General features: G+C 36.9%; 1 protein-coding gene across 2 annotated transcripts in view; it reads left to right on the forward strand.

Annotated features, from left to right (window-relative positions):
- Nucleotides 1-17,691, forward strand: part of TTBK2 (tau tubulin kinase 2) — a 105,602-nt gene that overhangs the window by 11,765 nt on the left and 76,146 nt on the right. For both annotated transcript variants that reach the window (XM_085299859.1, XM_085299860.1), the window contains exon 2: nucleotides 13,698-13,857. In XM_085299859.1, coding sequence (XP_085155985.1) covers nucleotides 13,789-13,857 — 69 coding nt within the window. In that variant the 5' untranslated portion in view covers nucleotides 13,698-13,788. The remainder of the gene's footprint in view (nucleotides 1-13,697; nucleotides 13,858-17,691) is intronic.

The following is a 17,691-nucleotide window of genomic DNA, read 5'->3' on the forward strand; positions in this document are numbered from 1 at the left end:
TGTAACTGAGTCTCATGATAACTGCAGAGACAAGGGAATTTTTGTCTTAGGGTTGGCACAGATCCATTTGGTTTGACTTCACTGGCATCTGTAGGATAAAGTAATGGATAAATTGGAAGTAATGTTGAACTAATGGATAAGACAAATTTGCTGTTTCCAGCTGACCAATGTGTGGACATCCTCGATCTTGGCATAATCTCTGTTTGAGATGAAAGTTTTTTCAGACTAGAAAAGGTGTGAATACATCACATAAAACAAGGCTTTTAAGTAGGGAGGAAATTGGAAAAATAAGTCTTTGATGGTAGCCATGTACAGTTAAGCTAGCTTCAGCTATACTTTACATATACTCATATATACTTTAAACTAGCAATGCCACCAGGAAAACCCTTCTATCTGTGTACCTTCTCTCCTGGTAGAAGCATTTGTATAGTGATTTAGATCAGGGAAACCTAATTTAGATTTAGATCCAGGTTAAAACTAAACTTTTCTGAAAGTGATAGTTATTAATAAATTCCTTAATCCAGTTCCTTGTAAAGTCATACAAATTCTTTTTCTGGCATAAGAGAAAAAGGGGTTGTTTAGACTAAGTTTTGGCTGTGACATTGATGTATGTGTTTAAGGAACTTGTAGATGTTCGTTGCTGTTAAGAAAATATTAGTTAGTTTCACGTTTAGTAATAGTGGATGTGATTTGTAGCCATCTCCCTTGCTAATACTACTGCAAGGCAAAGATATTGCTTGAACATGAACTATCAGGCCTGGTGGCTTCCTGCCTTTACGCCAACAAATGTGAGCCCTAGTTCCATAGCAGCTAAGTGTGGATGTGAACATAAGACGCCTCTCTGTTTGCACTGATATATGGCTTAGATAAGCTATTATCTGTTAAGCTGTAAATAGCGGAAATGTTGTCTCACGGTTTGAAGTGATCTGCATGGTATTACCAGAGCTCCTGTAAACTCAGTTGACTTTATGGTGGAAAGTGAACTGTTTACTTGAGCCTAAAGCATATGGGCTAAATTGACATCTAATCAAGGCTCAGAAAAAAAGAAGCAGGTAAAGGCTTGATAACAGGGCTACGAGATGTTCAGGGCAGTGAATGTAGTTGTCCTTGCCAAACCTTTTGAACACGTGATTGACAGTGATTCATAGGCCATGAAATGGTTTGCTTTCCATCATCATTCCCACAACAGCAGTGTGTTAGTCAACAGGTTTAGAATTGGTGCTTCTTGGAAATAACTGACAAAAAAATTGTGGACAAGAGTTTAATTCAAATAATAGCTTATTAATTCAGCTTATTTGGCTTTATGGTGGTACAATGAGGAGAATTTCACTGTCCTCCATCTGTCTTCCTGAGCATAATTCATGAATGTAACAATGGATTAGAGCAAAGTTTGTCTAGGAGGCTGGTATCTTCTGGCCAAAGGGTAGGTGCCTAGGGAAAAGTATGAGAACAAAGAAAAGATACCTGATACTTCCTCTAGTGCTTTTCCAAGCTCCATTTTTTTACTCAGGGGCTTCCTAAGCCAGATATAGTTAATGTGTATTTTTGGTAAGCCTTAATAGATTTCTATTCCATGTAGTTGTCCAGTGTCCCTTGAACCATTGTAATCTAGAACATCTGCTGGCAAGAAGTTGCATAGGTTAGTTACTAATCCAAGAAGAATTCATTTTTTGTATTTGTTCTGAGCCTGGCTCCTGCTGACCTCTTTTGATGTTTTCTAGTTCATTTATTGACAGATTGTGAATAAGTAATTCCTAGAAACCCGCTTCATGTGTGTAATGATTTTGTAGACCTCTGTCATATTCCTCTATTTGCTTCCCATCATCTTTAGAAGAAAGTAGTCATTCTTTACTTTATACAGAAATTATTCTGTGTCTGTAATTATCTTGTTTCATTTCTTGAGCCTTTTCCTTTTTTTTTTCCCTTTCCCCTCTCCTTAAACTCTGAGTCTCATGGTATTATCTGCCACCTTTGTTAACTCAGTCTCTTGTCCTGTTTTCCAGGTTATTTGTGAAAACGTTGAGTTGCACAGATCATAACCTGTTCCTTGCAGAACTCTCCTAGTGACCTCTGCTCTGTATTTGAACTGACTGTTTAATCCTTTTTTCTTATCTTTTACACAGTTGTTTTCCACATGAAGAACGCTTTCTCTTATGGCATGTCTGCTTAGTTTCTTTAAAAATACTCTGTCAAATACCTTTTAGGAATCCATATAGACATTGTTTGGATTACTCTTATCCACATGAATGTTGACCTCTTTAAAGGACTCCTCTAAATTTGGAAGACAGGACTTTGTTTTACCAAAGCCATCTTATCTCCTCAACTATATCACTTCTATTCAAATGTTCAGTAATTCTGTTTTACTCTTTACAGTTTCTACTAGTTTTCTTGGTACAGGTATTGGTCTTCCAGGCCTATAGTTTCCCTGTTGTCCTATCTAACCATTTTTAAATGTTGGCAATGTTTGCTATATTCCAATCCTTATGTGCCAAAGCACATAAGTGAGAGGTTATATGCCATAATTAATAGATCAGCTATTCCATTTGTAAGCTGCTTTAAATTGTTTGGATGACTACCACCTAATACTGATAACATTACTTTTCATTTTGTTTTGTTTATTTTCTAATCTTTAATACAGTCACTTCAGTTTAAGGCAGATCTTCTGATGTGTTTGCAAAAAAGAAATATTTCTTCCTGGATATTTTCCTCGTTTTCTTCTGCTATCAACACAGGTGCAAAAGTCCACTGACTTTCTCTCTTATGGTCTTACCTTCTCTGAATGCTCCTCTTATACCCTGACTATTGGCCCTGCATGTTCTCTGATATTCTTCTGTTCCTGATGTCTGAAGAATGATTTATTATTAGTTTTCAAGTCTTTTATTTTTCTTCCATAGTCTTTTTTGTCTTGTCCCTACTATACTTTTGCACTTGCGTTAACTTACCATTTTCTTTATTTTCCCTATTTGGCATGACTTTGACTTTTTGAAAGGTGCTTTTTTGCTGCTTACAAATTCTCCTGCTGTTCAGTCATGTTGGCTTTTTTTGTGATCCTTTTCAAGTCTTTCTTAATTAAGAAAAGCTTTGTGCTTTCTATGTGGTCTCCATTAGAGAGACCATTTGGTCTTCAAGACTAAAATAAAACATAAACAGGAGATATGGTGAAGCAGTATCACTGAAACTGTGGCCGTGAATTAAGTAACATGCTGAATAATGGTCTTTTGAAGAAGGATTGTGTTTACATGTCCAAGGGATCCATTCCAAAATTTGAAAGCAGAGCCATTAATGATCCAGATGGAAGATCATGACTCAGGTTTTGTGTATGTGAATAATTTGTGCTAAAATAAATTATTTTTATAGAACTTGGATTAAAAATGTAAATATTGAACCTGAAAAGTTATAACTAATTAACCTAAAAAGAGTAACTGTCTGTGCTATACTATGTATTCATGAATGGTCTAGAAAAGGTGCAAATACTGAAGTATCAAAATTTGTTAATGATATGAGGGTATTTACATCAGTAAAGATGAAGACAGGGAAGAGCTGCGGAAAGACTACACAACACTAATTTGCTAGGTGACGGTAGATGAAAACTGTCATAAAGCAATACATGTAGGGAGAAGTAATTTGGAAATTTTCATAGTGATGGGTTGCCTCCCCAGAATGAGATCTTGCAGGTCCTGTGAAAATAGCAGGTTAGTGCCTAGTGACGGTGCTGGTCTCCACATGTCTAAAGGGATATAATAGAACTGGAAAAGCACACAGAAGAGCGACAACACTAGTGCAAAATCTCTGAAAGACTAAGTAGGTGAAGAGATGACTGTGTGGGTAGCAGTGTATTCCTTGAGTAGGTTCGAAAGGGAGCAATTCTAAATTCTATGTACCAAGTAGCAAACCTCAAATGTAACCAGCAGAAGGCAATTCAAAACAAAGAAGATGTCACACAACATGGAGTTAAGTTGTGATATACTTGCAATACAGTGCTATGGATGCTAAAAGCTTTCATGGATTCAAAAAACTTCTAACAAACTCACAGATGAAAAATCTTGAATACAAACACAGTATCTTTGGCTCAGAAAGTTTTGGTGTCCCAGATGCCTATATCCTCAAAAAGTATTCTGAGAAAGTATCATTTTATGCTTTCTGTGTCCTTGTTTTCTTCCCTAGGCATCTGTTACTGGCAACAGTCAGAGACAGGAGGTTGGGCTAGGTGGCTCTTTCGTCCAGCTCAGTCTGTCTGCTTTTGTGATTAACTGTCCATGCTATCTACTCTCCTACTGTCTAGCCTAATTTTTTTCTGCTGCAAATTAAGTTGATATTTTTGGATTTTGTCCTAACTTTAAATGCTTTTAGCATGGTTCCAATTTTTTAATACCTGACTCTCATTTCAAACCTTTAAGGACTTCTGCCCAAGTTTCAGTCAGTGTTGCTTGAAGACATGATGAAGGCCTCCTGCAGCCACAGCTAGAAAGCAAGTGGATGCACTGGCCAAGTCATATTGTTTGATTGTAACCCTGGTACTCCTAAAGATTCTCATCGCCAACATAGCCAAGCACCAAGCCATTTCTCACCTTTCATGTCATTTGACTGTTTACAACTGCTCACCTGCTCATCTGTCTCCTCCTAGTTGTCTTGGTAGTACTGACATGAATACTGAATTAGTCTTGGTATGAGGGGTCTGCACTGGAGTGCTTCTTTCCCTCTATGTTTTTTAGTATTCACTTTCTGCCTAACTTCTCTAGCACTGTTGATRCACTGCTGGGAAGTACAATTCTCCTTGGATATTCTGGGGCGTCTCCTGTATAAATCATAATGTGATGGTGCATCTTTCCTCCTTAACTCTTTCAGGGATTGCTGCATTGTGTGGCAGGATGGCACTGTGCATTGCCCTCATCAAGGAGGCCAGAGCCTGTCGTGGGTTGGCAGACCTCCTGTACTGCGTGGGCTCACTCAGATTCCATCTTGCTGYCAGCTAGGCTCTTTTGGAGTCACCTTGCTTGCTGTAGCAGTTACTGGTCTCATTTCACACATTGGCAAAAAAGRAGAACTACTGTCTTCAGGTATTTAAGGAGATTGACGTGTGCACGGCCAATAGTCTCTCTTTATCACAACTACTGCAACAGATTCCAACTTAAGATAAGGATACTAAGTGATTAGACATTATAGGGGAAAAAAWTTACTCTGTTTTTCAGCTTGGCAAACTATCAGGCCTTATTCACTGCATATGAGTTAAAATTACTGGAAAAAAATTAATTCTGTGATGTGTTTTATCAGCTGAAATAGGGAGGGGATTCTCAGCCGGTGTTACCGAGGTCCAGATCACTTCATGCATGGTACGACAGACTGGGCACAGTACAACGAATATAGTCTTCTGGTCCACCAGCTGGGCTGTTTGTCTACCATTGTCAGCCTTGTTGGTTATTTGCATTCTGCACAGATAGCATTTTGCTGATCTCAGCTCATCTGTCTGATCATCTCATCAGAGTTTCTCTGAATTTTTGTATTTTCAAGAAAATTAAAATAGAGTTTTACATTTAGAGTTTACCTTGAACTTTCCTTGATTAGATTTAGCRATCAGAAGTTCGTAGAAATTAGCTGTATATGTGGCCTTGCATTGTTTTTGCACGCAGTCCTTTGCAGCAATTTTTCCTCTGTAAATTGCTACATGTCTATGGCCAACAATAAGGGTAAGCTTTGGAAGAAATTCTTCAGAGCAGTATGTTGTTTGCCTTTTTGCCTGCTGTGGTTGGGCTTTATTTGMTTGGGTTGGATGTTGTATTTCTTTACTGAGTACATTGATTTATCACATAATAGAAATAAAGAGATAGTAATAGTGGAAAGGGCTACACTTTGGAGCATCTGAAAAGATCAATGTGTGTTATTCATTGGTATCTAAAGTTAGCAATATTTGTGGTAATGTATTATTCTAAGCATGTGCTAAGTGTATCCCAGGAAGATAATGACTATACCAACACTTCAGAATATCAGAATCAAGGGTTTTTATTTCACTGATGATCCTAACTCTGAATAGGTTGATATTGTCATATTACTGTGTCACCATTCAAAATACATTGTTTGATTTGAAGCTGTCCTTGTATCAATATTCAAACCATACTTCAATATCATTTAAATTCTACATTGCAGATTTTACAAAGATCTCTAAAAATAATTATTGTAACACTGTATAATTCAGGTAGTTCCAGAACTGACTTTCCATTTRTGTGCTTAAAAATAATTTTTACTTCATGTAAGAAATTAGAGATACAGTTTATTTGAAGATGACTTTCATGRCAGTTAAAGGTCTGTTAATGTAGAAAAAATCTCTTATAGTTCCATTCAGGTTTGTTTTATATATCACAACAGTTACAGTGGATCTAAGACACAGCAGTGTGGCTTTATTTTTAATAAGTGAGACTTCGGTTTTTTTCATTGTGGATTTTTGGCAAATAATAATGTTTCATATATGTGTTTTTGTTTTGGAACTCACCTTGAGTTATGAAAGAATTGAGAATATTTTAGTGTTATGTKAAATGAAGTTTACCTCTCATCCAGGGTTAAATTTCTACTTTTTCCAGCTTTAAAGACTTCACCTCTGCGGTTGTAGTTCAACAAGCAATTAAAGTTGAAAGCGCTACAGAAATAGTCCAGGCTTTTCCCTGTCCCCAGAAGCTGACTTCCATTCTTTCCCTTGTTCTGACATATGTCATTGTACAATTGTGTGACAAATTGAATTAGGAAATTAACTAACTCAGCTGAAAAATACAGTGGTAAGAATATCTTAAATTGAATAGTTTTTGTTTTGTGATACATTATAATTCTCCTAAACCGAAAATTTCTGATTTTCCATAGCTAATAAGTTACATCCYGTGTTTCTCAAAGGAACCACAACCCTAAATCTACCCCTTCTCTCACACTCTCCCTAGTGCTCCCTTTTCCTTATTGCAAGGTATGAACTACCTTTTATCCCAGCCAGTATAATCAAGAAACTGTAATCAAGTGTAATGAAGTTTAGTGCAATTGCTTTCAAGTTTAAGTTTAATTTTAGGGTTGTTCTGAGACTTGAAGAAGGGTTTCTGTCCTTAAAACTTCTATGTTCTTGCCATCTTTSTCTGCTAGTTTAGTAGAAGGTACTATACTCCTTCCATAGACTTTGCTTCACTTGGGTTTTGAAACATTTTGGTGCTGAAATCTGCTGCAAATTGGAAATAGTGTGGTAGCATGAAATACATGGTTTTAAAATAAGGCTGTTACTTTGAAACTAAATGTTATGTATTTAACTTTGTCTTCAAACTGTGAAAATGTTGCCRCTTTTGTAATAACATAGCTGTAAGTGCAGAAGTTGCCAGAAGGGGAACTAGACTTTTTGGCAGCACAAGACAAGACATTTGGGAGCTTTTCACACCTGGAATCTGCAAAAGGCAATGAGTATTTTGGCACCAAAGAACTTGAGACAGGAAAACCTAAAATGGCAATGGTTATGAGTAGATTTTTCTTTTTTCTTTTTTTCTTTTTCTTTTTTTGTTTTTGAAGTTTTTCTTCATAGCTAGTACATTTGGAAATTTATGTCAGGATCTTGCACTTAGTTTTTTCTCTGACACTCTGAATAATGGTTTTTCAGTGATGTTGAGGATCCCAGCATCTAATTAAAATATTCAGATTGTAAGTTTAAGATAGCTTTATAGTTTGGAAGTTCAAATAGATGCATTTGAAATTCTTTTGGGCCTTAGAATTTACAATTCGACAATGATTCATAGCCTGGTGGACTATCACTGTAAATGCTATGGAGTTAGAAAATTTCCTACCCTGATTTTCCCTTTATACTGACTTGTTAAGCTTCACTTTGTTCTTTTAAGTCTGTCTTCTACCCCAAAGTAGAAAGTACAGAAGTGGAAAGCAATTTTGGTAGATTCTAGTTATTTTATTGAATGCTTGAATGAACTGAGGGCAGCCAGAAGGAATTCCTAATAAGCAGAGAGTTTCTAATATCCGTATGTTGATCTTATTCCATGGGGAAGGAAATAGGACATGTGTTTTCCTTTTTGTGGAACAGAGGTAATCTTCTGTCCTTACTGTGTCCTGAAACTTGCAGTATCTACATTCAGTCAAAATCGCCTGTGCTACTTTCTCAACCTTAGATCTAGTTTTAAACATCTATAAAAGCTGTTAAGCAGATTTAGTTTCAGTTTAGGGGCATTTCTAAAGAAATGCATATATATTGGTCTATATATATATACACATACATATGCATATGTATATGCACACAAAGTACATTGATCGTCTTTACATGCTTATCTACAGTCAGCTTTTGGGAATTTGACTTATTTTCTGAAAGTTTTGCATTGTGGTCATCTAATAGCATATAATCTTTTTAGTATACTTGGATGCACTAGATTAAAGAAGTTTTTGTGGGAGGTGATGTAGTTAAAAGCAGTTTAAATGAGTAGATGAGTTTTAAATAGTAAAAGCTATTTGTACGATATTAAATTTGGGATGCAAGTGCTAACTCTGCTTTAACTATTCATATTTTACTGGGATCARTTCTGAGGCACAGGAAGGCTCACGGTCTGGGCTCATGTTGCCTGAATTGTTTCAGGAACTGTCACCTGGAAATAGATTTGCCAGAGGGCTAATCACCTTTAATTGCGATAATTCTGTTATCTTACCACTTTCTTTTCTTGACATAAATTGGTCTGGCAGGGGAACTGATGAGCTGATGAGTATATAATATGATTTTATGAGAGCTSTTACTGTTGCAATGGTTGCTACTTGTTTAGGAGAATTATAAAGAAAAATTAATTGGACAGAAAATGACCTTAATACCTGCAGTAGCACTGCAGGACTGAAGTATTCGTCCGTTGAATGAGCGAGGGAAAGGTTCCATTAACTGTTCCTTTTGCTTSAGTGGAATACAGAACGCTCTGGAGCTTTCTTAAGTTGTTTAGCAGCATTGTAAGCTGATAAACTGCTACATTGAAAGCAACGTGTGACCATATTTCAGTAACACAAATGGGAATATCTGTATTTTTATGAACATTTTATTGAACTATAGAATTTAAAGGAGTCCAAACAATCCGAATTCAAATCTTCCAAAATTTAGAGAAGTTTCRGTTTAGTCCTGAGCTTTACCCCCAGTGGAATGCATATATACCTCTGTCCAAAAAGTCCTTTATCTGAAAATGTAGTCTTCTCCAAAAAGGTGGTTTTGGTCTATGTGGATTGGAAGAAGGAAGGTAATCATAACTTAAATTGCACCTACCAGAATACATTTCCTGTCATTAGATAAGGACTATCAAGACATCTATTCACTGCAACACATTAATAACTCTAACAGATTTTCTGTTCCACCATGCTGATGACATTAGAGTACACGTCAAAGCAATGAAAATCAATCTATTGTGGACTGTGAATAAAAAAAATAAAATCATATTCTCTTCTCTAACAGTGACTGAATGTAAGCACATAGGTGAATAATCTGATATACTTCTGATTTAGCAAAAGTATAAAATGGCTTTACGCTTCGRTTAGGGAAATAAGGCTATTATCACAACGAAAGAGAAAATCGATCTTTTCTCCATATTAAGTGTTAGTATGATTGAGTGTGATTCAAGGTTGCTATCCACGCTACAGGGCAGTTTTGAAGCCGGCAGGGGGAGTTCAAAGGAGGACCACATAAACGATCCATGGGATAGAAAGTAAGCTTTATAAAGGAAGATGTAAAGGTTAATTTATTAATTTAGAGGTGGTTAAAAATGATTTGATTCCTGCATTTAGGTGCTTATACGAGGTAAAATTATTGGGAATGGAATTTGGCTTCCAAAAGTATGACAAAGTCCTGTGGTGAGAAACTGAAATTAGGCAGATTAAACCTTGAAATGAAACAAGTCCTGCTAACTGTGAGGGAAAGTACTTACTGGAACATACTCTTGGAGAAGATACTGGGCGCTTCATTGCTTGGGGCTTTACATATGAAGTGCAAGCGTCAGTTTGCTCAGGGGGTGAAGCCTGGTAGCCTGTATGAGCAGAGGTTCAGGCTAGACGATCAGAGGAGGTCATCTGGCCTTGAAATCTGTGACTGAATCCTTGGGCTTCTTTCTTTGGGCTCCTGAAGAAAACAGGATTGTCCAAATGAACCTCAACATGCTCGTATAAAGCTTGCATTTCTTTAGTAACGCAGTGCTTGCAGTAGACTGTTGTGCTTCAGGAGCTCAGCACCTTTCCCTCGGGGCTCAGGAGAGAACTTCTGCCTCCTGTGCGCGAGCGATTGCTTAATGTGTCCTGGGCTTTTGGATCTTCTGACTACCAGAGACTGATGATGTCAAACAGTTTATTGCTTTATAATGAGATAGGATGACAAGAGATTTAACAAGGAATTAGATTGTGTTATCCTGGCCATCCAGAAGATGTTGTCTGCAGCGCTATAGTGCTTGTATGATAAATCTCGAAGMGTGGGGTGGTTGTGCGGGTGCGTGTATCGTAACATTGCATTCGGTGCTGGTTACTGACGATCCCTTAGTATAGTCCAGACTCCTTGAATGAATAGCACTCAGAAATGTTTATCAGAGCTCTGACTATAAATTGCAATTTGAAGTGTAAGTATCAAATCAGGTATCGTTTCAAGACTGATAGCAGTATGGATATAAAACCATAAAATTGTTCTCCTCACGCATTTGCTTTAATGAAACATTTACTTTTAATAGAGGTATGAATTTCATTCATATGTGAAAGCTTTAGCAAGACTTATACTTGCTGGTTTTAGATTTTGCTCTAGTGAGGTAAATGCTTCTTCCATTATATTTTTTCTAATCTGATGACAGAAGAGGTATTTGAAGTCTCAAAATATGCATAAACATACTACTTAGTGAGGACCAGCACTTACCTGATATAGCTGGGAGAGAGTGGAAGGGTAGGCAAAATTTTGAGCAAATGGAAAAATCACCGAACAAGCTGTAAACATCTTATTTTGGTAGTGACCTTTGTCCCTTCATTAGTGCTCTTTCATTCTCTTTTTGACCTATTTAGTTTTTGACTATGTTATGGTAATTCTGTTTAAAAGGCTGATAATTACAGTCAGTGGTTAGTAATGTTAAAATGTTAACACTGTAGGTCTATTTTTGAATTTTGACCTTATCTACAGGGGAGGATTTACTAGCACTGTCAGAATTTAAATTGGTTTAGCTCAACTTGATTAAATCTGTGTGTGGATGCTCTTACTCAGAATACACAATTTTAATTGAGTTTCCCTTCATTCATTTGAATTAAACTAAGTAAGGCTACATATTCTGAATGAATGTATTCTTACAGGGATTTAACCCAGTCTAACTAATTTGGTATAAATTTAGATCCTCAACTAAACCAGATTAATTTTTCTCCAGGGAGTTCTTATTTGTTTGGAGTAGATTTAAATGGCAGAATTTACAACTGTAACAGGAGTGTTCGGTACCCTACGATTTTCTCATTACTTATAAAAGTGTATCCTAAGGTATACTTGCATATTCTTGTAGGTATTCATTATTTAGAAGTGGATAGCAAAATGGGTACTAAAAAGGTGGGTTTTTTTTTCTTTTTTTTTTTGGTCCCTTGGAAGATTACATATTTCTTTCTTAAAACGCATATAAAATTGACCTGTAGGAAAATCTCTTAAAAATGGGGAAGGAAAGGGCAAGGAGGGACTGTAGGTTTGCAGGAGGGCCAAGGGAGAACCCTTGGTAATTTCAGGTTATTTCTAAACCAGTTTGCTCAGCTGTTCCTGGTGAGAGCTGTTAAGAGGGTTTAGAGTTTACAAAGTTCCTACATGATTTTAAGCTTCTAAAGAAACTGTGTCATAGAGTGAAGAGAATTTGTACAAATTGAACATTAGTAAACATGCACATTTTTATTTTTTAGCTTCTTGTTCTCTCCAAATAAATGTCAGTAGGAGAAATCCTAAATTTGCAACCAGTTCATGTTTTGTTTTTGTTTTTGGCTTGTAGAGAAGTGGACTCTTGATTGGTTAGTGACTATTAACACAGTCTGAGTCAGAATCAGATGTGTTCTTAATGTTAATTTTGTGCTTTCTTTAGCTAATGAGAAATATACATATAAGTAGTTAAATGACTTAACACCTTTGAAGAGATGGAATTTTTTGCATTTTTTTCGTATTCCAAGAAAAGGGAAAGGTTATTACTTTCTTTAGTATCTGTTCATTATTTTATTCAAGATTTATTCTAATTTTCTTTTGAATAAAWTTTAAATTTAAATAATAAAGTAAGAACAGATATATTGCAATTATTATATTGTTAAGAAATGATAACTGTGCATTTCCTGTTTGCATTAAGAAATTGTATCAAAGCATAGATCCAGACATAAAACTACCTCGTTTACAGATACCTTTTTTTCCATCTGTAGTGAAATGGTTTTTTTCTTCTAGATGCTATTTCTGTGATATTTTAGAACAAGTAGATTTTAATTAATTACAGGTAGGTTTTAGTAGTTTTCCKTCTATTTCAGATCCCTAGTTAGGGTCTCAGCTTTCAACACAGCATTTTAGAACTGATCTATTCAATATGATAGAAATATTCTCTGTCRTTGTACCGAAGTCTGATAGTTACTTAAAACATCTTTATTTCCTCTGGCAGATTGTGATGGCTCATGCTTTCCAAATTCAAGAGTATAATTGTGTTAAAAATTTCAGAGGAGAAATATACCCTGTTTGATTATCATTTTTATACAATACAGTATTGTATACCACTTGTATGYTGGTTCAGGGATAAGAGGCTTTAGCTTTTAGTTTGTGCTATTTTGTAAGTAAGTGATTGAAGCAAATCCAGGCAAGGACACTTTGGGAGTTTCTTATCATTGGAAAAGAGAGCTTGTATGAAGAGCTACACTTGAGTAATTACGCGAGTGTAACAAAAAAGCGTGCTTATAGAAAAGCTCATAGCAAACAAGTGAAATASTGCTTTAATTTGTTGTAATAGACACTAATGGGAGTGATTATGGATGGTTTGATCTCCAAGATACAAACACTGTATTGCTATGTAAAATCTGATTTAGAGATGATTACCCAAAGCCCGGAAATTAAAGAATTAAACTGATTAAGTTATCCAAGACAAGATTCCCCCCCCTTTTAGCTAATTGTACCCTTAAATAAATCAGTGAAATTATACTTTCAGACATATTTAATGATAGCTAATACTAGCTGTTAAATATGAAATAATTATTATGCAGTGCAATAAATTAAAATTTCAACTATTTTGTGATTGAGGTTAATATTTTGAGCCTACTATTATGTATCACTATCAATTAGTATTTAATTATTAATTTTAATTATAATAAATRTAATAGCTGTTTAGATTTTTAAGATAATAATATTAAATCTTAACTCTACTTTTAATTGTSAGTTACACTAATTTGAAACTACCAGCATATTCTTGTTGACAGAGTATATTCAGAAAGCTTTTTTTTTTTTTAAGTCATTAGTATTATTTTGAGATTGGATCCATTGGTTTGAGATAGAGCAGATTAAAAAAAAAAGAGAGAGAGAAAAGATACTTGAATTTGTTTTCTGTACATTATAGAAGCTTTGTTAATTGGAAGTTATTTGGCGGTGATTGACCTAAGTCATTATGCGGTACGTGCTAAGTAAGAAACATCGTTGCTTCTGTAAGGCATGTCATTCTGTTAATCACTGAGGTCTGATATTCTGCTCTGTGTTTCTGCAGCCTCTGGTTAAATGGAAGCCGCTCCTGGGATCTGGATGGTTTGTTCTGACGTAGACTTCGCATAGCAGCTCCATCGCGCCAGGAAGTTGCAATGAGCGGAGGAGGGGAGCAGCCAGACATCCTCAGTGTGGGAATCTTGGTCAAAGAAAGATGGAAGGTGGTGAGTATGTCTTTGTGTAATTCTTTTTCTCCTTTAAAAGACATAGTTTGTGCTTTAAATTCTGCTTCAAAATTTTTGTAAGATATATGTTGCTCGATACTTATGTTAGGTGGGGAGCAGACTTTAAGATCACTCATTCAAAAAGAAGTTACATAGATTTAAGGTATTTTTTTTCTGTAATGACTCAGGAGAGCTTTTGAATCTTAATTTATTGCCAGTTAAAAGCATAACGGGAAGAATCTTAGTAGGGTATTGAATCCAATCAACAAGTGATTACGTCGTCCAGGCTGTTTTGGAAATCAATGAGGCACTCTCTTGAAACTAGACAGGTTGTGAGCTTTGTTACCCCACACCAGAAACTCTTTCAAGACCTTGCTGTTCTTCTAATTAGAAATGATTTTTGTTTACTTGTTGTATTTTGTAGCATAAATTTATTCATGTCTGGTTTATATCCATTTGGTTGTGTGCCAGTATTGCTTTACTTTAGAAAGTTCTTTTCCCTTTTGGTCTTTATATCCTTGGTTTACATCCAGAGAGAAATAAATCAATTCTAAACCATTTTGCTAGGGGAAAGGAGCCAGGTTCTCACAGTTCCTACTCTGTTCTCTGATCATGATCATTTTAGTATTTTTCTGCATATGGATTTCTGGGAGATTTAGGGGGGAGGAGGGGGAAGCCGGTTCATAATAGAACTTTTTTGGTGTCCCAGGTCTCTGTGACTTTAGCAAGCTGTGACTGAATCACTATTTTTTTTTTTTTGCTTCGTCTTTGTTTTATATTAATCCCATATTTTAAGGCTTCTGATAGCTGTCTGGTAAAGTTGTAATGAAATCTCCCTGGTCCTCTACCACTGTTACATAACAAAACTGAGTTTGGGGTTGCTTTTCTGTCTTTCCCTCAGGCATTAGATATTGGTTATAACTAAAGACAGGACAAGGTATGCTAGAGCGTAGGTTCTTGTGCTTTAAACTTACTGACAAATTTGAGACTGAATTAAGAGAAATTTCCCAGCAGGACTGGCTTACAGGGACTATTGAGATACATTTGATATTAACTGATAATTTTACCTGACAAATTAGCTGCTAAAGCAGTCAGACTGACAGTACCCTTGATATATTCCTTAGTGTCTCTGTTGCACAATATTTTTCTGGATTTCAGTCTTTTGCTGTTTATTTGAATTTGTTACAGATTGCTGGGAAGTATTCTGTGCTATTTTCCTTCCAGTTCTGTGTTCTTTTCCTTACAAGTGACTTAAATTGAGCAGGTGACTAGCGGACTGTAGTTGAATGYTAGATGAATTCTAGACAGTGTTACCAGATTGACAGGTTATGCCCTTCCTCAGGTATTCCTATTTATGAACTTACAGTATATTGCAGTAATTGTGTTGTTAGTCCCTTACACTAATATAGACACTATTCACAAAACTACTCAGTTGTCTGAAATATGTAACAGTAGTCCCATTYTCTTCAGTTTCATCTTCTTTCCTTAAATACTGAAGAATGGTGAACAAATCAGTGTCTCACCTTTTGGAAAATTTTGAGAGTAGGTTGTTGTTCACCTCCTTTGATGATACATTTTAACTTGCATGTTTCCCAAATTGAGTATTACAGACAGAAGATTTCAAACATTGTTCGAGGGTAACTCCTCAGCTTCTATAGAGAATACTGGTGATCTCTTAATGGCCTTTGAGGTGATGTGTTTCCCTCAGGATGGAGGGTTTCGTAGGGTATGGCAGTGAAAAAACAACAGCATGCAAGTTTCAGAAATTCCATAGCTCAACGCATCTATTTTAATATGTTTAGTAATTTTCTACTAGGCTGTGAAATACTGATATTTCTCTGCTAGTGTTCTTGAAATAGTTGACTGTTTTAAAAAACCTTTATGCGGAAAGATGAGGTGGTATAAACCTGTGGGCTTGAAGTTTTTGTGGCACTGAGTACTGGCTCTAATTGTTAGTAATATTTTTATTTGCTCTTTTCCTTTGTTACTGGTTTGAACTGTCTCCAGTTCACTGTGCTTTTCCTTTTGAGAAATAACTCTGTAGTTTGAGTGCATGAAATTATTTTGTTTTAACCAGTCAAAAAATATTTTTTTTAAAAAAGTGTTCTTGCAATTATTTAAGATTTGCAGTAGAAAAACAGTTTTTGCTGTTCACTGTCTTGTTCTCTCTAATCATAAATCATACCTGGAATTTGTGGAGATTAATGTTTTTTAAAGCTATGCCAAATTAAATTTAATGTAGGCATCATTTGGGGTGATTATAGTTTGAAAAGTAATGACCTTATAAAAGACTTTTGCTTTGGTGGCACTCTCTCTACTGTTATCTGTATCTGTTAGCATTGTATTTTATCCTATATCTGCCTTTTCTGCTCCCTCTTCTTTGCCTCTGAAAGCATTTGTTAAAACTCTGGTCTGGAGGGACTTGAACACAGTGATAATTGTTTCTCGGCAAGTTTAAGGAGGGTATTTAGGATGCATTTGTAGGAGCACAAAGGAAACTGTTTTGGAAATTACATTCTTTAGATTTGAAGCATACAGAGAGATAGCAGTAGAAAAGAGGATGAAGAGAATGAGTTTGGGGTGAGAATTGCTGAATGCAGATATGAGAAGCTTGAAACGAATGTACAGGATGGAAAGATGTGGTGCCAGTGTAACAGAGGTGATGTGGCCCTTACCAAGGTAGAAGAGCTTGAGCAGACATGGCAGGATGCCAGCATGACTGAACAGGAAACCCCTATCTGAACTCAAAAGCAAGAGGGAAGCGTATAGGAGGTGGAAGAGTGGCAAGGCTACCCAAAAGGAAAACGGAGACACAGCCTGAGTGTGGTGGGATATGGATGTTAAGGAAAGCCCAGCAAAGGGGGCAGGAGACCTGCATGGATGAGCAAGTAGCGCCTGGCAAAACTCCAACAGAAGAGGAARGTACATAGAATGTGGAAGAGGGGACAGGCTACTTGGGAGGATTATAGGAAAGCAGTCAGAGCATGTAGAGATGCAACGAGGAAGGCTAAGGCCCAGTTGGAATTGAGTCTGGCAAGGKATGTCAAGGACAACAGGAAGGGCTTCTTCAAATACATCAGTAGCAAGAGGAGGACTGGAGAAAATATGGGTCCACTTYTGGATGGGGTGGGGACCCTGGTGACAAGGGATACAGAGGAGGCAGAGTTACTGAATGCCTTCTTTGCTTCAGTCTTCACTGCTAAGGGCAGCCCTCAAGAATCCCAGAGACTGGAAACAARGGAGAAAGTCTGGAGAAGGGAAGACTTTCCTTTGGTTGAGGAGGATAGGATTAGAGATCTGGGCAAACCTGACATTTGCAAATCCCTGAGCCCTGAWAGGATGCACCCACAGGTACTGAGGGAGCTGGATGTTGTTGCCAGGCTGCTCTCCATCATCTTTGAACAGTCATGGAGAACTGGAGAGGTGCCTGAGGACTGGAAGAAAGCCAGTGTCACTCCAGTCTTCAGAAAGGGCAGGAAGGAGGACCCAGGCAACTACASACCAGTCAGCCACTCCTCCATCCCTGGAAAGGTGATGGAACAGCTCGTTCTGGATGTCATCTCCAGGCATATGCAAGAAAAGAAGGTGATCAGAAGTGGTCAGGATGGATTCACCAAGGGGAAATTCTACTTAACCAATCTGAGAGCCTTCTAGGATGGAATGACTGGCTKGGTAGCTGAGGTAAGAGCAGTGGACRTTGTGTACCTTGACTTCAGCAAGGCTTTTGACACTGTCTCCCATAACCACCTCCTAGGTAAGCTCAGGAAGCATGGGCTAGATGAGTGGACAGTGAGGTGGACTGAGAACTGGCTGAAAGGCAGAGCTCAGAGGGTC

This window comes from Rhea americana, unplaced genomic scaffold (assembly GCF_003343005.1).
Source record: "Rhea americana isolate MKP2758 unplaced genomic scaffold, rheAme1 scaffold_155, whole genome shotgun sequence".
Classification (NCBI taxonomy): domain Eukaryota; kingdom Metazoa; phylum Chordata; class Aves; order Rheiformes; family Rheidae; genus Rhea; species Rhea americana.